The following is a 27,473-nucleotide window of genomic DNA, read 5'->3' on the forward strand; positions in this document are numbered from 1 at the left end:
GCAGCCGCACCGTGGCACCCTGAGGCTCACAGACTCGTGACTGTGATAGTCTGAGCCGCGTGGGAAATGCGTTTGCCTAAATCACAATCACGAATTCGTCATTCGTGATTTGTGATTGTCGGGGGCCAACACACCCAAAATCATTCGTGATTCCGTGTTCCGTATTCTTCCACGCCAGGCGTGAGGTTCCTAGTGGTTCCGTGTTCAGTCACGAGTCGTGTGTGTTCACGGTTCTTGCTTAGCCAATGTCAGATTGTGCTTTTTCCACACCCGCAATTCGAGCGAAAGCCTCCTCATTCTACGGTCCCAAACTCGCCTCAGCTGGCATACTGCATAGGAAGGACCTACATGCTTTTGACTATGTCGAATTCACAGACGAGCTGTGCCGCAGTTGCAGCTTACTGTATCTAAAAAGGCTTGACAAACCACCAAGCGGCAACCTCGAAGGGAGCGTTCGCACGGAAGGAGGCACGCCTCCAGCCGCACTTATCGTCCGGAAATAAGCGCTGCTGGCAACAAAAACACAGCTGACCGGAAATGCCGGCGTCGATGTAACCGGGCCAGAAGTCGTGAGTAGCTCTTGTGACAGAGTTGGCTAGCCACTTTGCAGCTTCCTTCCCCGCATTCACATTGGTCGATTCCCTTTTACCTCGCTTCAAGACCTTCAAAAAGGTTGCAGCTCTTCCATCCAAGGCGCCGACAGATCCGTCACTCTGCACAAGACCCTTCGTTGTTATACACAAGTGTTTGCCGACATCATGGCATCTGACGATCACCGTGTGGCCGACTTGTTGCCATCCCTACAACCACCTGTTTCACCTCAGCGACCCAACATCCCTACACTCCCGCCACGTGTCATCTTCACTGCCCCATCACAAGACCCGTCGTCATCGCACAAGACACAACAGTGGATCTCGACCACCCACGTGTACCCGGCAGCATGGCCGCGTTCTCACGTACGCTCGGCCAAGTCCGATATCTACGATGCCAAGATACCGAGCACCTATAGTCTTGGTCCGTTGCCCTCTGATCCACAAGCAGCAAAGGCAGAACAGCGAAGGCGTAGAGAAGCAGACTTTGCACACTGGCTTGAGGTATGTGGCGGCAAAGATCCTGAAGACCAACGGAATATCATGCGCTCTTTGCGCAATTCATGTTTGAAGTCGGGCCACACTGCAAGGATCACCGAAGCAAGGAAGGCGAACGAAGTACAGCTCTGGAACGTTGTAAATCGTATCGTCCCAGCCTCATTGGACCAAGAGGTCACAGCAAGCGCAGCAAACCAAGACACACGAGAAGGCATCACGTTGATTCTCGCTCATGCAAACGGATTTCACAAGGAGATCTTTGAGCCGGCGGTCGCAGCGCTCATCAAAAAGCTTCAGACCGAGGCCGTTCGTGGCAAGTACAGGATAGACGAGATTTGGCTCTTTGACTGTACCCACTCAGGTCAAGCGGCGAGTATCAACCGCAATGTTCTCGGTGACATTGTCAGTTGGGCAGATCATCCACGCGATATGATCAAGTTTCTCGAAAACTACCTTCCCGAAACACCCTCTCATCCTTCCGCTCCGCCAGCATGGCTCCCCACTTTTCTCCCCTCGCATAAAGCTTTGTTACCCAACTCGAAGCGTCGTCTTGTTGGGCTTGGCCATTCGTTCGGCGGCGCATCGCTCACCTTTGTCGTCCACGCACGGCCAGGCATGCTAGAAGGACTCATCCTCGTCGACCCAGCCATCCCTCAATGCGATAACGAAGAGCGCTTCCAATTCCACAACCTTCCCAACGAAGTATGGCCTGCGCTCGACCAAGTTCCACTCTCCCGAGGTGCCATTGCACGCAAAGACACGTTTGACTCGCTTCCCGACGCACGAGCATACTTTGAATCCAAACCCTTCTTCCAAGCATGGGACAAGCGCGCGCTCGATCTTCATCTTCGATTCGGCCTTCGACCGTCGGTGGTTCCCCTGACGCGTGCCTTAGCTGCAGACGATTTGCCCGATAATGACCTCAAACGCACCCCTCTCGAGCTCAGCAATACAAAGTGGCATGAGGCGGCCGCTTTCTGCACGACGTGGATGGGATGGTGGGGACGAAAAGGCATGCTCGCCACAAATCACGGTGCGTGGATCGGGATGGTGAATATGCAAAATGGCTTTGACAACGTGTCTCTGGCGACCGAGATCGAGCGCCTTGATCGTGGGATTAGCTTCACGATCAAGGGCAACCACCTCGTAGCCCAAGAAAATCCCGAGGCACTAGCAGATGCTCTTGTCGACGTTCTAGAGGCGCAGTCGAGCCCGCAAAAGCTGAAAGAGGAAAAGCTCCGTCGACAAGTTGGAAAAACAAAACTATAGTCACAGTCTCAAACGGCAATCACGACTGCTAAATGGCAAAAGTTCCGCCGGTATTCGTGTTTTTTTGCATGCACTTGTGACTTTGGTGTTTAGACCCAAGTTCTGTCTGCCAAAGATAGTGTCAAGCGCTCCATAGCTATCGCCAGAGCCGTGGATTTATCTGAAATGAACAAAGCTTGTGTTCCGCAGACATTCTCGAGTGAACCTGCGGTCTTACGAAGTTGAGGTAGGAACAATCGAAAATCTTGTCCTCGATGATATGTACCAAGGCGTGATGTGGTCTGCTAAAAGACGTGCTCAGAAACCAACGGCAAATAAAAATGACGACACAGATAGAATTGATAGCCGCATCTTCAATCACTAATCACAATTACGAATCGCTATGGGCATGAGTGACGCGCAAATCACGAATCCAGCATCGATCATTCGAAATCTACCTCGTCTCGCTCCATCACTATCAGCATAACCATGCCAAAAGTAAAGGATCGCAAAGAGGAATACGATGGTGTCCTGCCTCTTGCCAGCGTAAAATCTCAGGTGGGGCACAGGTCCTCAGTCACAACGAAACTCAAGATTCTGTTCAGCGCTCTTGTTCTCGCCTTTGTCGTCTTACACCACTCAAGCCTCCCATCGCTCATAGATGCTGTCTGCAGATCATGTCACCCAGGCATAGATACTCGATGTGACGCCGCAAGCGCCTCGTCGAGCTCGCGGTGTAGCAACACACGGGGACACGCAGAGAGGCTTCTTTCAAGGCATCCGCTGATCGATGGACATGTTGACGTCCCGGTTGTCGCCCGGTACCGCTACGGCAACAAAATTAACCGCATTCCCTTCGATCAGCCTGCGTTCCCCAATGGCAGCTACCCAACTAGCGGTCATGTCGATATCCCGCGTCTGAGGGCCGGAAAGAGTGGAGGCTTCTTCTGGTCTTCCTATGTTGTTTGTCCAAACGAGACCACAGTCGGACACAACTTTGAGCACGGTGCGTCCGACATTGCCGTCAGAGACACTCTGGAGCAGCTCGATGTGATCAAGCAGATGACCGACAGGTACGCGAACGACTTTGGACTGGTAGGTAGCGTCAGTGCGGCGAGGAAAGCGTTTAGGAATGGTCAGATGATCAGTTTTATCGGCATTGAAGGTGCACATTCGCTTGGCAACTCGCTTTTTGCACTTCGTGCATACGCGTCCATGTTCACCAACTCAATACCTGGACCGGTTCGGTATTTGACACTCACGCATACGTGTCACAATGCGTTTGCGGACAGCGCTGGACAGCAACCAGCGCGCTGGAAAGGACTTAGCCCGTTGGCTCCGCACCTGATTCACGAACTCAACCGTCTTGCGATCGTTCCCGACCTATCGCACGTCTCGGATGATACTGCTCTGCAGACCATCCATGTGACCAAAGGCCCCGTTATGCTATCTCATTCTGCCGCTAGAGCCCTGATGAACATCGCGAGAAACGTCCCCGATTCAGTGCTCAACAAGCTCGCGTCATCGAACAAGGACTTTGTCGTCATGGTCAATGCCTATCCCGGCTTCATCGGTGGCGAAGCCGATCTCGACCAGTACATCAATCATATCGACTATGTAAGCGATGCTGTTGGTAGAGATCATGTGGGCATTGGTACCGACTTTGACGGCATCATGTCGGTGCCTAAGGGCTTAGAGGATGTGAGCAAGTATCCGGATTTGGTAGCCAAGTTGGTGGAAAGAGGATGGTCCGACCGCGAGCTGGTCGGATTTGTGGGTGAAAACGTGTTGAGAGTGCTCGAGGACGCTGAAAGAGTGGCAATAGAGATGCGAAGGAGCGCAGAGCCGGACAACACAAGTTGGAAAGATGTATTCGGCCCCACTGCGCCTCAAGTACTTGAATAAATAGTCCCAACGACGCAACAAGCACATTCACTCCATGTCGATACATCCATATCGTGTATTCGTAGAACCATGGAATTATCGGATTGCTAGTTAATACAAAGAAAGATGAAGAAGAACACTCAAAGTCCAGCAACGGTGACAGCGTACGCCGTCTGGCGCTTGTGTATCATGGTCTTGGTAGCGCCCTTCACCTTTCTCGTGTCGGGTCTTGGCAAGATGACCCATAGCGTGTTGCCCCACAAAGGCTTGAACTCGTTCCGGGTAGCAGAAGCCTTGACCGAGACCTCGTCCTTGTTGGACGAGACCTCAAGCTTGATCTCTGCAACCACGGGCTGGGCAGATACACCGTCGTCCTCGATCCAACTGTATGTGTACTGGCCAGGACTCGAAGCGTCGGCTGGTGAAGGGAAGATCTCCACTCCTCGCCAGTCATCATACACGCACTGACCGCCCTCTTGTTCGGTCAGAATCTTGGTTCCGCTGCCGGTCAGAGTGGCGATGCCGTCGACTTGGGTGAGAGTGTTCTTAGCAAGTCCGATTGGGATGACGCTTCCCTCGCGAGCAAATACGGCAAAGTGAGAAAGAGGAGTCGAAACATTCTCGATCCACTGACCTGCTTTATGGACGCCGAAGGGTGCGTGCGTGTCGTAATACACCTTGGTGTCATCTTTACCAGCAGCAGGAAGGTAGACGCGGCGGCTCAGCTCGTCTTGGTGGTATGCGCCGGCGACAAGAAGCTGTCCATGACCGATCCAGTAGTCGAAGCCTTGGAGCACTTGTTTCTGATAAACTTGAGGATCAGCGGCGAATTCGCCCCATCCCAACCAGGTGTTCATGGGCTCAGCGGCAAGATGCGAACGCCAATTGAGGTTGTTGATGTACGGTAGCATCTCGTATCGACGCTTGATAGTGCAACGGATAATATCGACGACTTCGGGGTACATCCAGGGCAGATTATTAAGTTTGACACCGGTAGGGTCCTCCTTGCACGGCTTGAACGAGTGGATACAGAACCGAGGCTGGGTGACGCCAGACTGGATCCATCTTACGAAGAGTTCCGGGCTTGGTAGAGGACCGGCAAAGCCACCGATGTCGTTGCCGTACGACTGCAAGAGCGACATTTGCGCGTTCAGGTTCATAGCGATCGAGCCGCGAAGGTTGTGCCAGCTGGTTCGGTTGTCTCCGGACCAAGTGGATGCAGCCCATTTCTGAGTGCCGACGTTGGCAGATCGGGTGAGAACAAAAGGCCGACGATCCGGGTGGTGCGTGACGAGCGCTTGGTGCGACTCTCTCGCCATGAGCTCGGTGTTGGTCATGCGACCCAATTGACCGATGCGTGTTGGCTTACCTGTGCGATTTCCGTCACTCTTGGCATCGCCGATGTGTTCGTTCTTGCAGATGTAGGCATCATCAAAGAGCAGATACTCGTTGTTGTCGTTCCAAAGCGAGTCAACACCAAGCTTGCAAAGCTCCAGCGCACCTTGACGCCACCATTCACGACCTGCTTGGGAAGTCATGTCAACCCATGAGCCGAGCTCGGTGCATCCGATACCGCTCGACCAAATGCGGGTGACGACAGGCTTGTTACCGTTGTGAGGGTCGGTGAACAGGGCACCTGCATCGTGCAGCTTCTGGTAGTGTGGGTGCCTCTGCATCACGTACGGCTTGATGTTGGGTGTGACTCGGATCCCAGCTTTATGAAAAGTCTTGACCATCTCTGCAAAGTCAGGATATCTTCGCGTGTTCATGGTGAAGACGAGACGATTGCCGTCATTGTCAACAGTGTAACCGGAAGACAGATGAATAGCTGAGCATGGAATGTCGTGATGCTTGCAAGTATCAGGAAAGCCCGAGAGGAGCTCTTGCGCAATGGGCTCGTCGCTCTCGCCTAGTCCCATACCACTGGCAAGGTATCCGAGCCAGTCGCGTGGAACAAGCAGCGGGCGACCGACAAGATCCGAGAATTGAGTGACAACATGCTGAGCGTGCTCGCCCAATAGAATGTATTCCTCCAGACCACCGTGGTGTTGAACGTACTTCTTGAAGATGCCCCAAGGTTCGTCAATGTAGCGACCGACGTCCCAGTTGGCGTCAGAATTGGAGGCGGAATAGATACCGACAACCGAGCTCAGCGGCTTAGGGTTGCCTTCGGCATCAAACGGCTTGGGCAACGTCATGAGGAAAGGAGTATGCTTGTAGAGAGGATCCGTGAGGTACGCATCGTAGCTGGCAGAGTCGCTGCCAGTGATGGCAAAGGATCGACGGGATAGGTCGAGCGGCGCAGCCTTTTCACCTAAGCCAACGTGAAGGTTGTCCACCTGGAAGCGAGTGTGTCTGGTGAAACCGGTATCCGAGTAGCAATACGACTTGTGAGGACTATCACCAAAGACGAGCACTTTATCATTGCTGCCCGGCACGTTCTCGTGCACGTCGACGACAGGGGTATCGTCCCACTGGACCGTCACATGTCGGGTCAAGCCATCGACGCTGAGGGTTGCCTTCTTGGCGACGGCATCGATTTTGGCCGAAAGAAGCAGCGGTCTGTTGGACCATTGCACATTGCTTTGTTGTGGAAGAGGATGATTGGGACCGAAAACGGTGATTTTGAGGATACTAGGTGTGAGAAAGCTCAACAACCACTCAAAGCCTTGCGAATTGGTCAGTTGGAAGGCATCGGTAGGCTGTTGGCTCACAGGTGTCAAGTTGGTCAACGGTCTCTCGACGAGCATGGTGAAGATACGGTTGCTGTCAAGCGGAAAGTGAGACAGGAAAGGGCGATGTGACCAGTGTCAAGTATGAAGAAGAGCGTTCAACCGAGTTTTATGGAACGCGGTGGGGCGAGGAAGACTTGGGCTGCCCAGCTTCATGGAGATGTCAGTCTTGCGACCTGCCCGCCGTGGGCAAATGGCGGGGCAATCTCTCTTTTCCGCCGAACAAACCAACAAACCTTGCCGGCTACTGACGTGGATTCAATTGAGCATCGGGCAAGCTTCTTACATTTTGACCATACCAAAGACACAGAACAGTCGCGGTGGACGTACATCCACGAACGACACAGCGAGGGGGAACGTGGACAGGGTCAACGACAGCATGCAAAGAGAAAGAGAGACAACTCACGACTCACGACTCAGGGTCCAAGCAACCCATTCGCCAGTCGTGAGTCGTCCGCCAAATCCAAATCTCACAAAGTCAAAATCGTCACGAGTATCGTGTATGGGGTTTGCTCGCGTTCGGGACAGATTTGTGAATTGGCCGTTGGGACGGAACGAGCGGATGAGCGGTCCGCATCGATTCAGCCCTTTGATCAGGCGTACAAACCGAGGTAGATCGTCGATCGGTCCGAGCACGCTGCGTGAAGATGCACGCGCGGCGGCATCGGCATTCAGCATGAGAGGATAGGAAGAGGATGAGGTTTAGGGAAGTGGGGGAAGGTGGCAGTGGCAGTGGCAGTGGCAGCTAAGCGAGCACAGAGGCAAGAGCAACAAAGCACGCTTCACAGATGCGGCTCGGCAGAAACGAGCGTGGGTCACGAGTCGTGAGGGTTGAGCACATGTCGATGCCAGCCGGTGAAGTGGAATCGTGAATGAATTCGCCGATCCAAATCGTGAATCGTGAATCATAGATCGTCGACCTCGTCGTGCGTGTCAACACCTTGCCCGCGGATGATTTTTAAGCCGCTTGAATCGTGGGGCGCTTTTCTGCACACTTGGTTCTCCGCTCTTGCTCCTGACACTTTGTTCAAGCCAACCGTGACTGCAGTGCCGTGACAACCGAAGCGGATCCCCACAAACCTGTCCATTTAGCCTCGCATCAGAATACAGGGTTTGAGTCGTGAGTTGGAGAAACATCTTCGTCTCAAGTCTCGCTCGCTGGTCACAAGTCAAGTCTATGCCTATCCATCCATTTGAGTTGACAAAACTCGCAAGTCACATTTCCTAACGTGGGTTATTATGGTATGCTTGATTGTGACAAATCTTGACAATGGTATCCGTATGAGGAGATAAGACTCTGGCTAACAGACATGAGAAGGACGTTCATTACGACCATGCGGATCAGGCTGCACGTTGTGTTCGAAAAGGAACACTACGGTTTAGAGCGTTCAATAGCTGTATCGGAAGTTGATGTTCTGCTTGTCGGTCAAGTCGAGGAAAGCCTGTGAGAGGTCGATCTCATCTTCTGCGTCCTCGGGGCGTCCCTTGAGAACATTGTTGGCGCGTCGCTTCTGGCGGTTCTGCTGCATGTAGTACATTCGCAGAGCCAAAAGGACGAGAATTGAGGCGACATAGCAACCAAGCTGCCCAATGAATGCCTGCCTGTAAAGCGGCTTATCCTTCGCCTGAAAGAGCTGAGGACCAGCTGAGTTTCCAATCGCCCAACCGGCAAAAGTCAAGGCTGTGACAACACCTCTCTTGGTTTGTCCGCCGACATTTCGGCTGAGCAGCGAGAAGGACAGTGTTGCCTGCGCCTGGAGGCAAATCGTCATGTAGAAGGCAAACAGCAGACCGCCGGCGTGCGACTTGTTGTTGGGCACGGTAAGAAAAAGAACGGCCGAGATAATGTTGGGCACAGTGAAGAGCACCGCCGTCAGAATTGTCTGGTTCCACTTCTTGGCAACCCAAGCGGCGAGCAAAAGCACAAAGATCTGAAACGAGCCCTGAGCAAGACCCAGGAGATTCGTTTGAAGCACCGAAAAGCCAAGGTTGTCTTTGATGATGATATTTCCGTACGACCCCAAACCGCCAGTTGGGATCGTGTTGAGCAGGTTGATCAGGAAGAGACACCAAGCTTGAGGATCCTTAACGGCTTCCCAAACGTGCTCCAATTTAAACTTGCGGTTCTGCACTCCGGTCTGGTTCTCGCGAACTCGCTCGACAATCTTGACGCGGTCCTCCGCCGAGATCCCTCGAGCTTTCATTGGCGATGTGGGAAGGATGTAGACGATCGCGGCTCCCCACAGAACGGTAAGCAAACCGAGCACAATGAACATGATTCTCCACGAAGCAAGCGCCGCACCCTGAATATGATAGAACGCGAAACCAAGCAGGCCTCCGAACATAGCCTGCAGCCCATTGCAGCCTAGTAGTGATTCAACGTCGGGAAAAGAAACAGCAACGACGTCAGTATGATGCTCCCAAATGTGTTTGACCACTTGAAGTAACTTATTGCACCACGAGACCGATCACAAGGTTGCACGAAATGCCAAAGTAGCTTTGCTTAGGGGGGGTTAAAGTACTTACAGTACCACAGAGTAATTGTTCTAGCTTGTTCGTCCTTCTTGTACCAAATGGCCGAGAGAGCGACAAATGCAGGCTGGCAAACGCATTCGAAGCATCCAAGCAAGATTCGCAAGATCAGGATACCAGTAAAGTTGTGGCAGAGAGCGACAAAGCAGCACGATAGACCCCAGCTAAATACGCAGAAGCCGAGCCAACGGTTGATGGGAAGACGTTGGACCAGGTAGTTTTGCAATCCCTCTGTGCAGAGAATAGCGAGGTAGAGACACGTGAAGAGCCAGCTATACTCTTGGCCTTTGAGCTTGAGATCGTCGCGGATTCCCATGATGGCAGCAAACGAGAGAATCTGCTTGTCGAGACTCTGGCAGAAATACGTTCCGAGCATGATGGTAAGAACACGCTTGTCGATCAGGCGAAGCAGACGCTTGTTCTCCTCGGGAGTGATGGTAATCGAAGCGTCGGTATACTTGAGCACTTCTTCATCCGCCTCTTCAACGATCGTGTTGGGAAGCACAGCTATACTCTGAGAAGGCTTGCCGTTCAACACGCTCTCCTTATCCAGCATCGACGCATCAGTGGTGACCGACTCGACCATGCCGAGCTTGTGAGCTCCCTCAAGGTCGGGAGTCTGAGATTTTTCAGCCATTGCGGGTGAAGACAAATCTGTGTGCGGGGTCAAAGAAGGAAAAGCCTGGTCGACAATGCCGCTCAATGCAGCAACACCTTTGGGGAGTGGGTTGAGGTCAGTGGGTGCGGCCGTTCGAATACAGGAGAGGGGGATGGTGTGGGGCTGAGATGGACACGATGCGGGGTGAATTCATCAAGCGCCATAAGCTATATACATATCTTCACTGCCATCTCATACGCCACACTTGTTGAGCTCAATGGGGGTCTTGGTGTCAACGGGAAGTATTAGAACGGAATACCTACACAATATGCAAACATCGAGACCCCATGGAGAAGTCGCATTGTGATCCTTCCGCCTGCAACCGCGTAGTCTCGTCAAGACTTTGACCCCTCGTCTTCTGGCTGTCCACCCTTCACGATCGTCAAGCTTGGTACAATAACGACACAGTGCGTCTGCGAAGGTTTGCTTGCGTACAGTCATATTCACACCCCGCTGCCATTGTTTCTTGACTTCTGAATCGGCAGTTGAAGACACACAGAGAAGACGCTGAATTGACTCAAGGCAATAAATTCTTCCCCGCGCTCATGTTGTAACTTCGTCGGAAGCGAAATGTTTGGGCTCGCTTGGAGTAAATTTGTGGGCCATCCGCAGTTCAGTGTAGCATAGACGGAACGGAACGGTCCGGTTTGCGACCTGTGCGCAACGTCTATGTCGATGGCTGGACAAACGAAGAAAGAAACGGCAGGAAAAGAGGAGGGAACGGATGTTCGGTACGAGCCTGCATCGGTTTGATTGCTGGGGAAACTGTGCTCGAGGCAAGGAGGCAGCTGTACGGACGTCTTTGAAGCGGATGTTTCCTCCTTTGCACGAGGAGCGAGGCTTTGTCGGTAATAGTCCCAGCGCTGGCAAACGCGGCGCAAGGGGATGCATTGACGAGGAACCACTAGTGATTGGGGCCCCAAGTCCAGATTGTTTGCGGTCAATTCAGAACAACCGAGTGTGCGTACCCAACGACAATCTCGAACAAGTCATGCGATGAACGAATGCTTGGCGAAATGCAAGCGAGCACAGGTCGTGGGGGGAGACTTTTCGAAGAGACCGGCCAAATTTGGATGTTCGATAGAAACGCTTCCCGAGCGTCCTCTCACAGCGGGGTTAGGGACATCACTCGCTTCCTTGTCCATGGTAACATCAACTCGTGTGACAAGGCGCCTGCTGCCGATTACAACAAGTCGCTGACAAGTCGGATTCGTGATTTATTTGGTGTAAAAAAATGGAGCCGGTCGGGCATCTTCGGCGCGAAATTCACCGCTGGGCTAACAAGGTGAACGCCAGCATAACTTGTGCCTATTCAAGTCGTGAGCGGAGCGTCAAGTGCGAATAACGACTCCGACCGGATTTGCCGCCTGGTGATAAGGCTCAGAACACGATGGCCAGTCACGAGTTTTGCCGCGACAATTGACCGGCTCGCAACCGTTGCGCACGACCCATGCGGCAGAACGGATCACCATCAATGGTGCTTGCTGTCCGACATCTCCCTCAAAGCAAAAACCCCTTGTGGCCAGTTAAATCTTGGTAACAAAGTACCAAAAAAAAAAAAGACAAAAAAACAATAAAGATTTGAGTCGGCTCAAATCACGAATAGACGGCCAAGTTCGGTCTCTCACTTCGCCGCATCTTGCTCTAACTTAATTGAGTGCGTCCATGTCAGCGATGTGCAGACTGACATACGGACCTCACACACACGCGATACTAGAAAGGGCTGCCAGCATGAGTGCTAGGACAATTGTATGGCTGAAAGGAAGTGACGTCTAGAGTAGATTCGTCCTCACCTAATAAGTGGACGACGGCTTTACGGAGAGACATTCAGCAATTGTAGAGCACACGATACTCATGGTGAAGCTCGGCGAGGCGAGACGGAGCATGAAGTCATAACGCAATCGATGCGCTCACTTGTTGCACTTGGACCAAATCGAGTCAAGTGCAGTGACCTCGAGATCGACCAGCTTGATCTGGTTGTCACCAATCGAAACAGTCACCTTGGCAGGAATCTCGTCGTTGTCAAAGTAGAACACCGAGGTGCCGGCCAGTTCACCGTCGTTGACAAACACCTCGATCACTGACCTGTCGACAACGGCCTGCAGCTTGATGTACTGATCCTTGCCAGCAGTGTCGAGATAGGCCGATGTCGGGAGAGGTCCGAGAACGTACTGGTCAGACCCGCCATCGGATGCAGAGGTGTAGTTGGCAGCGTAGCGGACAATACCCGAGGTCTTGTCGGTGAAGAACGGGTTCTCAGCGGCAAACGAGGGACCAGCACCTCGACGGTCGATGTAGGCAACAGCAGGCTCGCCCATCTGGATACCCGTCTTGACGCTCTGCTTGCCATCGCCAGCAAAAATCTCAAACGAGGCGATCGTGTTGTAAGTGATCTTGCTGCTGGCAGGCAGCTTGAACGTTGCCGTGATGTCGAACGCGCCCTTGCCCTTGAGGTGAACAGTCTTGTTGGTTGCGCTGTTGCCATTGTCAGATTTGTACAGGGTCTTGCTTCGGAGGGCAGACAGGTTGGCCGGCTTGTTGTTCAGGATCAGGTCGCCAAATTGGGGAGTCGGGCGATAGTACTTGAGCGTAAGCTCACGCGGCAGACTCTGGATCGAACGGAAGGGCGAAGTGGGCACCTGGTTGGTGTACTGCCAGTTGTTAGCCCAGGCAATGGCATAGGCCTTCTTTCCAGGGCTGTTGTTCCAGCTGCTGAAAGCATAGAAATCCTTACTAAAGTCCATAGTCCTTACAGCATTGTCGCGAGGGGTGAACTTGGAGCCATCCCAGTCGCCAACCCAGTATTGTACGAAAGATCCGCCCACGAGAGCACCAGGATTGATCGAGATGGCCAAAACGTACATCATCTTGCCGTCATCGGGCCCTCCCTCGATCGGCACCTGGAAGAGGTCGGGACATTCGTACTGGTAGCCGAGGATACCGGACGACTGGAAGCGGCTCACCTCGGTCCAATCCTTCAGGTTAGGCGAGGAGTAGAAGACTATGCCAAACTCCTGCGAGAGCGCCAGGGCAACAATCCAACGCGACGACTTTTCGTCCCAAAAGGCCTTGGGGTCACGGAACTGGGTTTGGTTGCGCGAGATGACGGCTTCGGGATACTTGGTAAAGTGGACACCGTCCGACGAGTAGGCGAGGTGCTGCGTCTGCGAAGTTGGCGTGTTGAGCGTATAAAAGGCCACGATGCGCTGATCCTTGGGTGTCGACTCGTTGAAAAAGCCACTGGTGTTTTCAAAGTCGATGACTGCATTACCACTAAAGATTCCCTCGCCCTCCTTTTCAGGAGCGATGGCGATGGGCAAATTCTCCCAGTGGTACAGGTCGGTCGAGACGGCATGACCCCAGTGCTGGTTGCCGGCAACGTTTTCGGTGGGATTGTACTGATAAAAGAGGTGCCACTTTCCATTGCTGTAGACGAGACCGTTGGGATCGTTCATGAAGTTGACCGTGGGTGAAAAGTGGATCTGAGGCCGGACAGGCTCGGTGTAGAGAGCCGGCTGGTAGCCGGCTAGCGAGCTGCCGTTCGAATTGAGGCACTGTCCTTTGCCGAGAGCTCTGGCATCGTGCTGAGCTGAGTCATAATTCATTCTAGGGTAGACGAGGTCGGCCTCCCGAAAGTCGAAAGGGTCGATAGTCGAGGGAGCGGCCGAGACAAACGTGGCGAAAGTCGCCAGCGCGGCACCAACCAAGATGGACTTCATGGCGAAAGAGTCTTGAAAGCAGATCACGTCGTTTTCGGGATCTGTGACAAGCAAGACGCAAGGGTCTATCGTGGCGGACTTTGAATAGATCTGCGGATCGTGGTGAAGGTTCACCAATAGTCTGTGTCGGAGTCTGAAAACGCTCACACCAAGACGTCACTCGTGATTCGACACCAAGATTCAGAGCCCGGTAATGGATGCGGCGTAGCCCAAGGAAGAGGAGCTCGACGTGGGGAATGGACGACGAGAAGTGTAGGAGCGTATAAGGGGAAGGAGAGGAATGACAGATGCAATGGCGTGGTTTTATAGGCAAAAATGGGATAAGTGTGTCGATCTCTGAAAGACCCCAGAGTCATTGATCGACCGAGACAAGGCCAGACACGGAGAATCGAATGCGCTAACACAGGTCTGAGCCACGCACAACGACGTGGGTTAAGCGAGACATACATGAATGTGGGTCAATCGCAGTCAAACCGTCGCACGAAGGCCCAACTTGCGTCTAGTGCAGTTGAGCCTTGCAGCTCTCGTTGACGCTGCACACAAGCACGCCCACTACGGTCGAAACACTATAGGTCTCCGTATAGCGATAAAGTGGGCGGGAGGACCTGTGGGGCTAGCGCTATCGCTCCAGTGAGAGCCAATTGTGGTGCAACATGAAGCGCCGGCGTGGCAGTCTCTAGGAAGGCGTTGTGCCGCGTCAAGAGAGACTACAACCTCACAGGGCCACAGCCGGTATGAGAGGAATGATATTCAGTAATCATCAAGGAGGCTGAATCTACAAGTGCGCCATTAGACTCGGCCATCGCCCAACTTGAGCTGCCAAGACGGGTTGCACGCACGGCTTTGCAACCCGCGTTGATGAGTTCAGTCAAGACTTCGATATAATTCGGCCACCTTCCCGGTAAACGAGCTTAAGACAAGGGAATGGCGGTGGGGGAGGAGAAGAACGGCGGCATCAATTGCTCCGAAGATTGGTTGCCGACATGGCAGCGGAAGATTTCGCCATCCTTGTTGTTTGAGTTACCGTAAAGAGATCCGAACAACTCAGCGTTACAGGCATACGTAGGGCAGAGGATAGAGGGAGAGCCAGAGCCAGAGCCAGAGCACGCAGCTTGGCATGGCTCGGGACGAAATCTGCCAGCAATCAGCAATGCCAATTACGAATGGAAAATGCCCGTTTCTAACTATTCGCGATTAATAAAACCGGCAAAGCAAAAAAGTTGCAGGTGGAGGCGGGGGAAAGTCACGAGTAGGGAACATGCTGATGATGACTTGCTGCGCTTACTCTCGATGCCGTAGACGAGGGAGAGAGCTTAACTGAGAGCATATTGGAGCGAAAATGCTCCGTGCTTGCAGCTCGCCTAAATTCAAGTTTGCACTTCCTGTCGTCGACGAGGCGCAGCGATCGTACTGACACCCTCCCAACAGCTATGCTTTGCGCTTTGCCACAAAAGCTGCAAATCGGCAATTTCGGGCCAAACTGGTGCCAAGTGAGTGCACCCTCTGCAAAGCGGAATAAGTGCTCTTCGGCCTCTTTCTGATGGACCGATCGACATCATGGAGCAGGAAAGACATCTCGCTCGACAATCGGATGCCCGTCGTTCAGCGAGCATCACGAATGGCAGGTTTGGACGTGGGCGGTGGTTTGGTGCGAGATAATCGGCTTATTAAATCCAAGCGAATGTTGATCGTAAGGTCAACATCGCACAACTCGAGCACAACTTGAGTCTGCGTACGCCGATTGGATTATTCAATGGCCGTGTTCCGAGATCGAGAGAACCCATTCACGATTGTGGTGGGTTAAGACTAGATTGGCGCATTGCAGGCCATGCATTGACCGGACTAGCCCTAACTGAACCACTTCCTCCGTAAGAGGGAGGTGCTAGGAGCGTAGAATGTCGGCTTCAAAATCATGGACGACGCCGACGTCAGAGGTTCGACAGACATCGTTCCGCTTGCGAGCGTGTGCGCAGCTACAGCTTCAATATGTGAGCATCGAGTTGAGAATGAACTGTTCATGGGCACAACATCCTGCGGCGGGTGGAGTGCCTTTCTGTTGATTCTGTTCTGCGCATTGCCCCCACAAGCTCTGCAGGTGGAAGCAATCGAGCTGATGAGCCCTATCATTCCTCTCCTTGTCGGCATCTCGTGATAGAACAACCTTGTCGTTGCTGGCGTCATCATCGACCCTCGCATGGATGCTGAAAGACACAGCACGGCTCTTCGGGTCGGCATCCTGGATCGAATCGAGAGACGGCAGAAGCAGTCCATGTTCGCGCAGGTAGAGACTCGCTTGGCGACGACCAAGTTGCCAATGCCTGAAGGTTAGACTCGTGACTCGAACGATCCCTGCGATACGGAGAAGCAGCGGTCTTTGGAGTAAGATAAGCTGAATCTGCCGCGGGCGTTTATGTTGCTCGACTGCACAGAACTGCATCGTTTAGGTACAGCCATCTGACTGGTCTCTGTGGCAACATCGACCCATTCTTGCTGCGCTGGGAAAGATACTCCGCCCACTACCGAGCGAGATCCGACAACCCACCCTCTCATCTCTGCTTTGACTTCTCTCTCGGTTACCCACCCGCCGAGGAGAGTGATCAGGGCTGCAGCCCCAATGGTTCTCTGCGGATCAGAAGGTAAGAAGAAAGAAGTTGTCGTGAACACTCAACGTGCCCGTATTTTCTGCGACAACATTTCTCGTCGATTTCTTTTTGGATGGAAACCTAAAATTTGACCCGAATTAGAGTTAACTACAGTAGCTTCAGGAGAAGGTTGGACCCCTTTCTGATCCTGAATTCACGATTCATGATTCACGATTGTCACACACAGCTTAACGTGAGGCGAACAACATCTGTGACACGCGCAGGCTTAGTGCTTTCCGTCACTCGACATCATTCGTGATTGACACACTCACTCATTGCTGCAACACTGGAAGGGTTAGGCTGCCGATGTTGCTGCCCCTTTCCCCAAAACTCCTCACTTTTGCATGAACTGACTCAGCTCCAAGATGATGCGCTGTTGCTTAGCATAGCATCAAAACGGCTCATCCGATAAAGACAACCCGAAGATCCGCGAGGTTTCACCGTCATGCGTCGCGAGGCTCTCCGACGAAATGCGACGTCGCCTTCGCCTGACGCTTCTCCCACGCCACCGGCCGTTGCCGCTCTTACTGCTCGAAAGGATGTTTCGCTATCCTTTGTAACATCGGCTCCGTTCCGGGACGTCGCTTCACCGATGAGCGCTTCACATGCTTCGCTCAGCACAGATCCTGTCCACGCTACACTCTCACCGCGACCCATGTCTCCAGCTGCCTATCGCATTGATTCAGCCAACACACACAGCAACATTAAAGCCGCTCACGCTCCGAGTTGCCCACGTGACGCCGGAATCCATCATGTCAACAATGCGTCACAATCGATTTCGGCGACGCCATCGAGTTCCAGCACAAAACGTCTCTCTTCAACCTTTTCGACGGAGCCAAGCCGCACTGACAAAGCTGCAGAACGGGCGTTCTACCGTCGCATCCTTTTCCAAGACCTTTCGGCTTCGACCGAGGCTCCATCCATCACAGACGATGCCGATCTGAATCACGAGATCTACCTATTGCTTGCTTACCTGCTGCGTGAGACGGTGCTTCCGTGGTACAGCAAGCTGACGCCTGACCGCGAGCTTCTGACCCAGATCACATTGATCATCACATCGATCATCAATACCGTGATCGAACGTCAGGCTGCAGGAAGCTCTGCTTCTGCGGTCTCATCGACCGCCTCGGAAAGCGATATCCACGCACCAAGGTCTGCTTCACATGCCGACCTGCCAAGAATTCATACTATGCTCTCGCGCGACATACCGCTCATTTTGCGGCAACACTGCTTAGACTTCAGACAGGCACAAGCCAAGGCTGAGAGTACATGGGCTCCTCTGGGTGCGCAATCGGCCTCGTCAGTGGCTTCGAACTCCCTATCTCAGGCTGATTCTGACGAACGATTGCGCCAACAGGTCTTGGAGCAATTGTCACCGTTTTATCAGGAAGCATTCGATCCTTTGCCTAGTGCGACTCGGTCTGTATCAGCGTTGCAACTGGCTTTGCACTTTCAAGCAACGTCGCCGCATCCTGGTCTGAACCCTGCGACAGGTACGTTGGACGGAAAGATTGATCTCGCCTATCTACGGATTGCCGTGCTAAATCTGCTTTCATCGCTGCTGCCTGCTGATGAGTTTGCTCCGGATACGGAAAAGTTCATTGTTCGCGATGTGCTTGTGACGGTACTTCGAGGCGCTCTTGCTCGCTCGTTCCGGCCATGGTTTTTTGTGCAGAGCTTACACAAGGCGCTGGATGCAGCTGGCTGGCCGGCTGATCCTACACCTCCACCTGTCGAGTCGCACATCGACACGGATGATTCGGCTAGAGTTTTGGTCGACAGAAGTGCGGTTGCAGGTCGAGCTCCAACAGCAGTCTTACGCATGATCACTCGACTGCCAGCGATGCTTCTGCATGCTTGGACGCTCATCATCTTTACAGCCCTGCCGTTTCTTGTGCGCGCCTACCTGGATCTCTTCAACGTGCAGCGGGCCCGCAGGCGGCGCACACAACATCAGCCCAGGCCGGACAAAGTGTCGACCCTTCTACGCTCTTCTAGTGTTAAAGGTGGAATGTCATCTTCGCTGTCTACAGGCAGCTTCTTCGAACGCAAGATGCATGGCAGATATCCTTCGCACAGGTTCCATTCTAGCAACGATGACACCATCACGGCGCAAGGTCACCTTTCGGCGAGCGATGTCAATTTCTCTGCGATGCTTGATCCGCACGACGTGGTGCAAGACGGAGCAAAGGAGGAGGGCAAACGAACAGTCGATGATCGAGATTTGGCACCCGACTACGTTGGCAATTGGCTTGATACTCTCGAGGAAGTGCTCCTTACCAACACACATGCAGTGTTGAGGGCACTTCTTGGTTTGATGAGGACGGCAGTGGTCACGAGCGGGCTAGCTGAATCGATGAACCGCATGCTGATGCGCAGAATCAACAGCGAGCTCAGAAATACGCAGAAGCTCAGCCAGATGGTACGCGAGCTTCGCAGGATTTTGCTGCCGGATGGACATCTTCCACCATCGGTTCCCGATCCCGACATAGAAACGCAAGAGACCGAGTGGATTCGTCTTCGGGCCCGACTGGTGTGTGCAACAGCTGGGCCGAACGAGAAGAGCCAAAAGGCCTTCGTGCCATGGCTCGTCAAGAGGATGCTGCTGGGAAGTGCAGACGACGGACTGAGTCGTGGCGATTCGGACGCAGGCCTCCAAGACATCCAGATTCAAGTGCAACGGCTCACGATGTGGCTAGAGCCCTTTTGCTCTCCGCAAGCCGCTGGTCCAAACACTCTGTTAGCAATCTTGCTATTTGAGCGAGTCGTTGCCGCCATATGCCCTGATTTGACACTTTCGTAGCTGTCAAAGGCGGGAGGTCTTTCTTGAAAAGTCATGCTCAATTATACCCAAATCTAGACATGCTTCTGCCCTCACTGTAGTGCAATCTTGAATGGGTGCTGGGAAGGGCGATACCAATCGTGAATCACGAATCACGAATCACGCACCAGGAATTTCTTCGATCGCGTATCGGCCATCTGTTAAATTGTAAAGGGATGAACGGTCCATCGAGTCACGAGCGCGAGAGAGTCATTCACGATTTCTAAAAACAGCTACGAGTTGATGTGATTTCATCGGCGATGCTGTAAGCCGGTTTTCACGCGAACCCGAGCCGATGTTGAAAATGTGGACTCGGTTGTCCGCTGGTTTCAGCTGTCAAATATGAATCACCTCTTTTAGTCATTAGAGACGGCTTACTCTGTTTATGGCAGTTTCGCGATGAGACTCCACAGCTTCGAGTTGTGGTGAAGATAGCTGATGAAAGAGGTGAAGGCTGCCGATATTTTCTCGCTGTCTGATTGCGACGAGGCGTCGTGCTGAAAAGCTAACCAGCAAGTTGAACGTGAGAGCCCGAGGAGAAAAAGTAAGAGTGCATATAGGTCTGTTTGGGCACGGCAGCTCAAGAGCCGGTTCACATGCGTTCGCTGCGAGTGAGACTGCGCTGAGCAGCGTGGAATGCTTGCAATTTTTTTTTCGTAGTCGAGGAACGTGGAAGATCGAAGCGAAGTATTTTCTCCGACTCGATGTTCTGGCTCAGTCGTGAGTTCACTGAGCCAGTGTAAGGCAATCGTGAATGACGAATGAATCAGCGTCAAGGAGATTTTTTTCGCGCAATATTTGACCGGGCGCAGCCGAAGTTTTCCTGCGACGAGCGGATCGACAGTTTGGTGCTGAATCGCGAGCAGATAACGTAAGTTTCAAAAGAGGCATGGAAACCACGAATTTCCTGAATCGACGGTCGAAAGCGTAGTCTGTGTGCACATCCATACATGGACCAAGTTACTGTTGTCCATTAGTAATAGTGGAAAGAGATTCGTTGATGGTATATATGCAGGAGACTAACCAACGAAGATGGAGTGTGAAAGATCTGCTAGCGACGATCGAGGTTGCGCAGCCGCGCATGCCTGAGCGATAAGGAAATAGCTGCAAAGATTCCGCTAACATAGCTTCAAGCGCTGTTAGAGGTAGCGTGCTGTGAGCTGTGGTGTGCGATACAGCTGATGCGCTTGCAGTCACGAGTGTGGCTGCCGACCATGCAAAACAGTCAACCCACTTGACCCTCAAAGCCTCATCCGGATCCAGTCGGGCATTGACGTCCTCCCTAACCCTGCGTCGCCAGCCTTCCACAACCCTCTCGAAACCGGTGCTCTCTGGTCCCTGCCCGTCCCCGCGCAAAGCTTACCTTTCACGACGATTTGTGCTCCGGCAACCCCGTGTTTGAGTTTCAAATCACGAATCCTGCTCAATCCACTCGTCTCTATTGGCTGTTTCTTTTGAGCGGTTGTGACCTTGCCCCCACACCTGTTACTTTGGAATTATCGATCAAGGCTGGCCTATACCTATCGACCTTGCTACCACCATAACACACGGTCAATTGCTCCGCGACACCTCGCACGACCTTTTCATCACGAACTCCAACTCATCGAATTGTTCCGCACGCGCACTCTTTTGTTACCAACCATGTCGAAGCTGGGTGACTACGCCGCCGTCAAGAAAGACATTCTTGCTGTGCTTAAGCAGCCCGAGTACGATGACGGCTCCGCTGGTCCCGTTCTCGTCCGCCTTGCATGGCATGCAAGTGGCACTTACTGTGCGCGCACCGACACAGGTGGATCCAACGGCGCTGGCATGCGCTACGAAGCAGAAGGTGGTGATCCAGCCAACGCCGGTCTTCAGCATGCCCGCGTCTTCCTGGAACCCATCAAGGAGAAGCACTCTTGGATTACCTACGCCGATCTCTGGACGCTTGCTGGTGTAGTTGCTATCGAGGCGATGGGCGGTCCTTCGATTCAATGGAAGCCTGGACGCACCGATTTTGCCGACGACTCTCGCTTGCCACCCCGCGGTCGTCTGCCCGACGGCGCTCAGGGTGCCGACCACCTCCGATTTATTTTCAACCGCATGGGCTTCAACGACCAGGAGATTGTTGCCCTCTCTGGCGCACACAACCTTGGCCGATGCCATTCTGACCGTTCCGGCTTTGAGGGTCCCTGGGTCAACTCGCCAACCCGTTTCTCGAACCAATACTACAAGCTGCTGCTCAAGCTCAAGTGGCAACCAAAGAAGTGGGATGGGCCCTTCCAGTACGTTGCCAAGGCACCGGGAGCTGACGACGACGACGAACAGCTCATGATGCTCCCCACCGACTACGCGCTCATCCAGGACGAAAAGATGCGCCCTTGGGTTGAAAAGTACGCAGAGGACCGAGATGCCTTTTTCAACGATTTTGCTAAAGTGTTCGCTAAGCTCATCGAGTTGGGCGTTTACCGCGATGAGTCGGGCATCGCGAGAGCAGACAAGATGAAACAGTTCAAGGGAGAGTACAAGTCAGCTCCGCAAAAGTCGCCTGTTCCGGGCGCACCGGGGGCAGGCAAGGACGGAGAGGCCAACCCGCTGGCACGTCAAAATGAAAGGGCTCACGGACAGGCGCAGCACGCCCTCGCCAAGCTTTAATCGTTCTCTCGCAGCATTCTTAACATATGTATCGTGTTTGTCGTCCCTCTTGACAGGCTCCCTTCAATAGATATTGCGTTATACTACATAGATGTGTGTCATATGATGGTATGCGGCCATAGTTGTGCTGCCACATGCACGCTCTGAGAAGAGTGACGCTTGGAAACACTTGCAAAGCAGACTCAACAGTCACTTGGCAAGTACACGAGATGGCATGTCTTCATCCTTCAAGAGAAATGGTGGGAATGCCTCACCAGCTCTTCTTTCACCTATTTTAAGTGTGTTTTCTACCTCATTGTGCAAGATGAGCTTGAGGCCTTTCTTACCAATCATCATCGACAACCGTCTCTGGCTCCTCGATAGCTACGCCCCTCTCTCTATATCTACTTGCAACGTCCTCTGGGCTAGGATCCTGCTTTCCCTCTGGGCCCTTCTCAATTCCCCTCCTCTTCTTGCTCTGTTCTTCCATTACCTGCAATGCATTTGGCCCTATGGGCCAAGTTCCATCAACATGCCAGCTGGCTTTGAGTGTTTGCACAACGATGTTCATCGGTAGGCCGCGGTTGGGTCCTGCGCCTGTGATCGGCTTGCCTGTATCGAGAGCTGCATGGATACGTTTCAGGATGACAGGCCATGCTGTGTCTCGAAGTAAGGTTTCGGAGTGCGATGTTTGGGAAAGCGTGGTGCGGGTCCGCGCGAGCGTGGTCAGAAATGAGGGGGTGGCCAGTGGCGAAGAGGCTATGGGCGTGAGGTGTGATCGGACATCGCGACAACTGCCGTTAGGCATGACACCGCTACATTCAGCGTGCAGCGAGGCACCACAACGAGAAGTGGCTGGTGGACAACAAAGGTCTGGATGTGATTGGAATCATGAGGCTCTCAACAAGTCTAGCCAAACGTGAAATCAAAGACCTTCCTGTGAGCGATCCAACTGAAATTTTCATCGCGAGATTGTTTCAGATTCTCCCGATTCGTGAATCACAATTTGTAATCTAAAGATTGTTTGTTAAGTTGAAAGCGGAATGCTGCTCTGCAGTAAGCCCCTGAAGAACTTTCCGTCCTGAGACGTGCTCTGGCGGGGTGTCTTTTGGACAGGCCGATTCGCGATTCACATACACCCTCAGGGGTCCCCTGCAGCTTATTAGTAAGGTTCAAGGAACGAGAGCAGTCAATCGCTTGAAGACCATATCAAAGACTCGAGTCTGGGCATTAACTTTAGCGCATTAAGTGGGAGCTGGGTACTCCCAGTTCTGGGGAAAAGAAGTCTTGACAGGCGCTGACACTCAAATGCAGGGTCAAGCAAAGGCGCGTTGTCCTAACGGCTCACTTTTTGCAGCTTTACTGGGCTCATGTGTAAACTGTAGCAAAGGATCACTTGATCTGATGAAGTTCATTCATGAGCTGACCCCTAAGTGGATGTCTTGAGTACACTTAATGACGGCGTGAGAAGCGGGCCGCTACCAGTGTCTTTACTACCATCATCTTGATCACTTCGACGTTGTTGGACGTTGCCGATTCATTGCCTCGACTCTTACGCCAGAGACAGGAACTCGCTCAGCATTGATTACACGAGCGACCAGGATGAGGTTCGGCACGAACAGCGCAACGTCGACAGTGACAACTGCCTTGGTGATGCTGAGCTTGCTTCTTGTCAACACATGGATGCTGACTGCTCAAGCCCAGCCAATCACAGATAGCCGAATAGTAGCCAAGGCTGAAAACAAGCGGTCGCCGAAGCCAACACCCTTGCCACGAGTCCCTACACTCAAACCGCGCTCTACTCCAGACGAGGTATACGAATTCTACTCACCTCGTCAACTTGGGGACAGTCACGCTGGTCTGTTGCTAGACCGACGTGGTACACCCGTTGAGCGTCAGGACAAGCCCTCAGTTCCGTTGTCTTCTCTCGGTCCGCCCACCTTCCCTGCCGACATACCTTCCTGTCCAAAATGCCAGGAGCGCTACTCATCCTTATCATCCTGCATGGGCGCATCCGCTGTTTTCGCCAACGCTTCTTCCATATTCAACAATCCCATCGGATACATCAACGTTATCAAATGCGCCTGTACGGATACGTTCCAAGCGGTCTACCCTCAATGTCTCGACTGTTTCCAGCGAACAGATCAATGCTACTACTTGGGAACCGATCCGCAGGGAACCGGGGCAAATGACATCTTATCCAATGTGAGGAACATATGTGGATTGGGATCGGCTCTACTTGGTGGTGTGGCGAGCGTCAATGGCGATATCGGAACTGAAGTGCCGAGCCAGCCGGGGACGTATACGGATGTTACGACAACGGGAGCCGGGTATAAGGATGCTAGTACGGGTGCGATATTCCAAAGCTCGGCGGGCAGATCGGCGATCGACCATGCAGTGAAGGGCTGGAGAGTGACGGCGATCGTGGCCATGATCACAGGATTCGCCGTGGTAGGCGGAGCTGTGAGGACTGTGCTTTAGGAAGGATCATGGATCGTGTGCTTGTAGTTCTGTGGTTTTTTCTCATGCCTCTTGATGACATGACGTTTCGGTCAGACTCTGTAACGACACTAATGCGAATTCTATTGACATTCGTAATTGATATTGAGATCGGCGGCCTCTCTGACACGCAAAACGCATGTGGTAGCAAGAGTATGCAAGGCGAACGTCTCTTCTCGGAGGAGCAACGTGCTACGGTACATCAATCGTGAATTTCGACCATTTGTGGGGTACAAACAACCACGAGTCGTGAATCACGAGTAATGTAAATTGACAGGTAAGATGATCGGAGTGGGCGCGAAAGGACAACGCGGGGGAAAGGAGAAAACACCGCGTGGGGCCGATGCTAAGTTAAACCTACGTTACGATTCAGACCGCCGGTCACTGCACAGCACAGCAGCATGTGCACACAATCACGAATGGTTGTGTTCATGAAAATGTCGGCAATCTTGAAGGAGCCCACCATGATCAAGCATGGCATCTGGCGCGTCTAAAAGCACATCCATTTTGTAGAAAAGGTGTGTGTGAAGAGCACAGGCTCGATCGGAGGTGCCACTGCCGAGCCCTTCGGTATGGCAGGACCGAGAAGGTGAAGAAGCGAGTCAGACGCCGGCTGTTTGGCCCGTTGAGGCGCAAGCAGAACCGTGGAACGAGGCTCAATATATAGTCTTGGACTGAATATTCCTGGTTCCCCCTTTGGCTACTCCTTCTCCAGTGTTATCAGGCTCCCTCCAGATCACAGTCGACTCGTAGCGTTGGGTGATAACGCCATCAACGGCCTAAACGTCAGCGACTAGCACTTGTCACACACGATGACGACCGATTCACCCTCTTTTTCCCTCTCGCCGGCCCAAGCCGCGAGTTTAGTGGACAAGCTCATCCATAAGCTCCTGCACAATGAAGATCGCGATGGCAAATTTCTCCTTGCACTCGACGATGGTCGTATCATCGACACCAAAGGCTGGGCGGGCTGGGAGTGGACACACGGTGTCGCTCTGTATGCGCTCTTCGAACACCACCGCCTCACGAACTCCACAACGTCTCTCGACATTATCGCGCAATGGTTCCGCGATCGATTCGCCGAGGGCGGCACCACCAAAAACATCAATACCATGGCAGCCCTCTTGTCTCTCGCATTTGTTTACGAACTCGACCCCTCTTCTCAGCCTGAAAACAGAACGCATCTTATCGAGTGGGCAGAGTGGGCGATGAACGAGCTACCAAAGACATCAGAGGGTGGATTCCAACATATCACATACGATTCGGAAAACAAAGGTCAGCTTTGGGACGATACGCTCATGATGACCGTCTTACCTTTGGCCAAGATCGGCAAAGTGCTTGGGATTGAACGGTACGTTCAGGAAGCAAAGTACCAGTTCTTGCTGCACGTCAAGTATTTGTACGATGCAAAGAGCGGATTATGGTTTCATGGATGGACGTTTGAGGGAAGACATCATTTTGCCGGTGCTCATTGGGCAAGGGGAAATTGTTGGATCACGTTGGCCATCCCACTGCTCTTCCACATCTTGGGTGATGAGGATGTAGATCTCATCGATCGTACTTCCTTCTTTGCACGACACTTGGTGGGGACATTGGAGGCTCAAGTGGATGCCCTGTTGCCTCTCCAGGATGAAAAAACAGGGCTATGGCATACGCTGTTGAAGTACGACGATTCGTACGTCGAGTCTTCGGCTACGGCTGGATTCGCTGCCGGAGCCTATCTGGCGCTGAGATTTGGATTGATCAAAGACCATAACAAGAAAAAGGCGTATGAGGCGATGGCGGATAAAGCACTCAAAGGCGTAGTAAGCATGATAGCCGAGGATGGACAATTGCAACAGACTTCTTTTGGTACAGCTATGGGTCATGATCTAGACTTCTACCGGAACATCGCCATCACGCCCATGCCTTACGGTCAGGCTTTGGCGCTGTTAGCTATTGTGGAAAAGATGGCTCTCGCCGACGTAACTGCCCCCGACGAAGCTTGACCTTTCTTCACAACATGATGTACAAGTGTGAGTTACAGCAAGTTAATCGAGTCTGTTCCCATGCTTTCTACCACTCTACAAAGGCACAGCAGGCATGACCAACGTCTCCGGTACAACGTATCCAAGCTTGCGATGAGCCTCTTTGAGCGTCAAAATTTGCTTCCCTTCCGTATCAAAATTGCTTTCATCCAGCCAGGTCTGTATCGCTGCTTTCCTGTTTGGCCAATCATCATCGACGATAGCAAACCAGGCCGTGTCCCTGTTCCTGCCTTTCAACACGAACATTTTTCTGAACAGTCCTTCGTACGTGAAGCCATAACGAACAGCAGCGCGCTTCGAAGGTCCGTTCAAGTTGTTGCACTTCCACTCAACTCTTCGGTATCCCAAAGTGTCAAATGCGTGTGACATCAAGAGGTATACAGCCTCGCTTGATTTCCTTGATCGTTGGAGCAGGGATGAAAAGAGCACGTTACCGATCTCGATCGTTCGATGCGTGGGGTTGATGTTCAGATAAGAGATAAGTCCGAGCACTTTACAAGTAGTTTTATCCATGACGGACCAAAAGACCATGTTGTTCGAGGAGCCTGTGCGAGCAGCCATGTACGCTTCGAAGCGAGTGCGATCGCCGTTGAAGGACGGTTCAAGCATGTAATCCCAGAGCCTTTCGTGCTCGGACAGGCCGACGAGTGGGAAGAGTGCATCGGTGTGATCTACTGAAAGTGGTACAAGGTCGATGTACTGGCCCGGGATCGTTACGCGCGACGGGTACGTGGCTGGCTCGGTAGACACTATCGGACCCAACCGTTGGAGCGCTTCTTCTTCACTGAGCGACAACATCTTTCAAGATCGGTTAGGGAGTGTGGTGAAAGCAAAGTTGATGGATGTCGTTGGAACTGAATGAACACTGACCCTTTTAACTCACGACTGGCTGTTCGAGTCAGAAGTCACAGCTGCAGAAGAGGTACAGTCAGAGTCACCAGGAAGGGTTTCTCGATTTTGGCCGCTCAAATCACCGTGTTTTAAGATGACTCGGCGCCAAACAAACTCTG

At 52.7% G+C, this 27,473-nt stretch overlaps 11 protein-coding genes across 11 annotated transcripts; 6 read left to right on the forward strand and 5 right to left on the reverse strand.

Moving 5' to 3' along the window:
- Window positions 1-758: 758 nt before the first annotated feature.
- On the forward strand, window positions 759-2,357 carry UMAG_01941 (uncharacterized protein; the record flags this gene model as incomplete). The annotated part of the gene is made up of 1 exon (XM_011389559.1): window positions 759-2,357. One exon carries the CDS (start codon window positions 759-761, stop codon window positions 2,355-2,357), a length of 1,599 nt encoding a protein of 532 aa, XP_011387861.1.
- A 468-nt stretch (window positions 2,358-2,825) lies between these two features.
- UMAG_01942 (uncharacterized protein) lies at window positions 2,826-4,241 on the forward strand (the record flags this gene model as incomplete). Its single annotated transcript, XM_011389560.1, has 1 exon — window positions 2,826-4,241. One exon carries the CDS (start codon window positions 2,826-2,828, stop codon window positions 4,239-4,241), a length of 1,416 nt encoding a protein of 471 aa, XP_011387862.1.
- Window positions 4,242-4,360: 119 nt separating this feature from the next.
- Window positions 4,361-6,970, reverse strand: UMAG_01943 (uncharacterized protein; the record flags this gene model as incomplete). The annotated part of the gene is made up of 1 exon (XM_011389561.1): window positions 4,361-6,970. The coding sequence occupies one exon, from the start codon at window positions 6,968-6,970 to the stop codon at window positions 4,361-4,363; it is 2,610 nt and encodes an 869-aa protein (XP_011387863.1).
- A 1,370-nt stretch (window positions 6,971-8,340) lies between these two features.
- On the reverse strand, window positions 8,341-10,121 carry UMAG_01944 (uncharacterized protein; the record flags this gene model as incomplete). The annotated part of the gene is made up of 2 exons (XM_011389562.1): window positions 8,341-9,317; window positions 9,479-10,121. 2 exons carry the CDS (start codon window positions 10,119-10,121, stop codon window positions 8,341-8,343), a joined length of 1,620 nt encoding a protein of 539 aa, XP_011387864.1.
- A 1,931-nt stretch (window positions 10,122-12,052) lies between these two features.
- On the reverse strand, window positions 12,053-13,861 carry UMAG_01945 (putative invertase (sucrose hydrolyzing enzyme); the record flags this gene model as incomplete). The annotated part of the gene is made up of 1 exon (XM_011389563.1): window positions 12,053-13,861. One exon carries the CDS (start codon window positions 13,859-13,861, stop codon window positions 12,053-12,055), a length of 1,809 nt encoding a protein of 602 aa, XP_011387865.1.
- Window positions 13,862-16,948: 3,087 nt separating this feature from the next.
- UMAG_01946 (uncharacterized protein) lies at window positions 16,949-19,306 on the forward strand (the record flags this gene model as incomplete). The annotated part of the gene is made up of 1 exon (XM_011389564.1): window positions 16,949-19,306. The coding sequence occupies one exon, from the start codon at window positions 16,949-16,951 to the stop codon at window positions 19,304-19,306; it is 2,358 nt and encodes a 785-aa protein (XP_011387866.1).
- Window positions 19,307-20,965: 1,659 nt separating this feature from the next.
- UMAG_01947 (uncharacterized protein) lies at window positions 20,966-21,958 on the forward strand (the record flags this gene model as incomplete). Its single annotated transcript, XM_011389565.1, has 1 exon — window positions 20,966-21,958. The coding sequence occupies one exon, from the start codon at window positions 20,966-20,968 to the stop codon at window positions 21,956-21,958; it is 993 nt and encodes a 330-aa protein (XP_011387867.1).
- Window positions 21,959-22,280: 322 nt separating this feature from the next.
- On the reverse strand, window positions 22,281-22,745 carry UMAG_01948 (uncharacterized protein; the record flags this gene model as incomplete). The annotated part of the gene is made up of 1 exon (XM_011389566.1): window positions 22,281-22,745. The coding sequence occupies one exon, from the start codon at window positions 22,743-22,745 to the stop codon at window positions 22,281-22,283; it is 465 nt and encodes a 154-aa protein (XP_011387868.1).
- Window positions 22,746-23,539: 794 nt separating this feature from the next.
- UMAG_01949 (uncharacterized protein) lies at window positions 23,540-24,418 on the forward strand (the record flags this gene model as incomplete). The annotated part of the gene is made up of 1 exon (XM_011389567.1): window positions 23,540-24,418. One exon carries the CDS (start codon window positions 23,540-23,542, stop codon window positions 24,416-24,418), a length of 879 nt encoding a protein of 292 aa, XP_011387869.1.
- Window positions 24,419-25,248: 830 nt separating this feature from the next.
- On the forward strand, window positions 25,249-26,424 carry UMAG_01950 (uncharacterized protein; the record flags this gene model as incomplete). Its single annotated transcript, XM_011389568.1, has 1 exon — window positions 25,249-26,424. The coding sequence occupies one exon, from the start codon at window positions 25,249-25,251 to the stop codon at window positions 26,422-26,424; it is 1,176 nt and encodes a 391-aa protein (XP_011387870.1).
- A 75-nt stretch (window positions 26,425-26,499) lies between these two features.
- Window positions 26,500-27,261, reverse strand: UMAG_01951 (uncharacterized protein; the record flags this gene model as incomplete). The annotated part of the gene is made up of 1 exon (XM_011389569.1): window positions 26,500-27,261. One exon carries the CDS (start codon window positions 27,259-27,261, stop codon window positions 26,500-26,502), a length of 762 nt encoding a protein of 253 aa, XP_011387871.1.
- Between the last annotated feature and the right edge of the window lie 212 nt (window positions 27,262-27,473).

The sequence above is a fragment of the Mycosarcoma maydis genome, chromosome 3 (genome assembly GCF_000328475.2).
Source record: "Mycosarcoma maydis chromosome 3, whole genome shotgun sequence".
Classification (NCBI taxonomy): Eukaryota; Fungi; Basidiomycota; class Ustilaginomycetes; order Ustilaginales; genus Mycosarcoma; species Mycosarcoma maydis.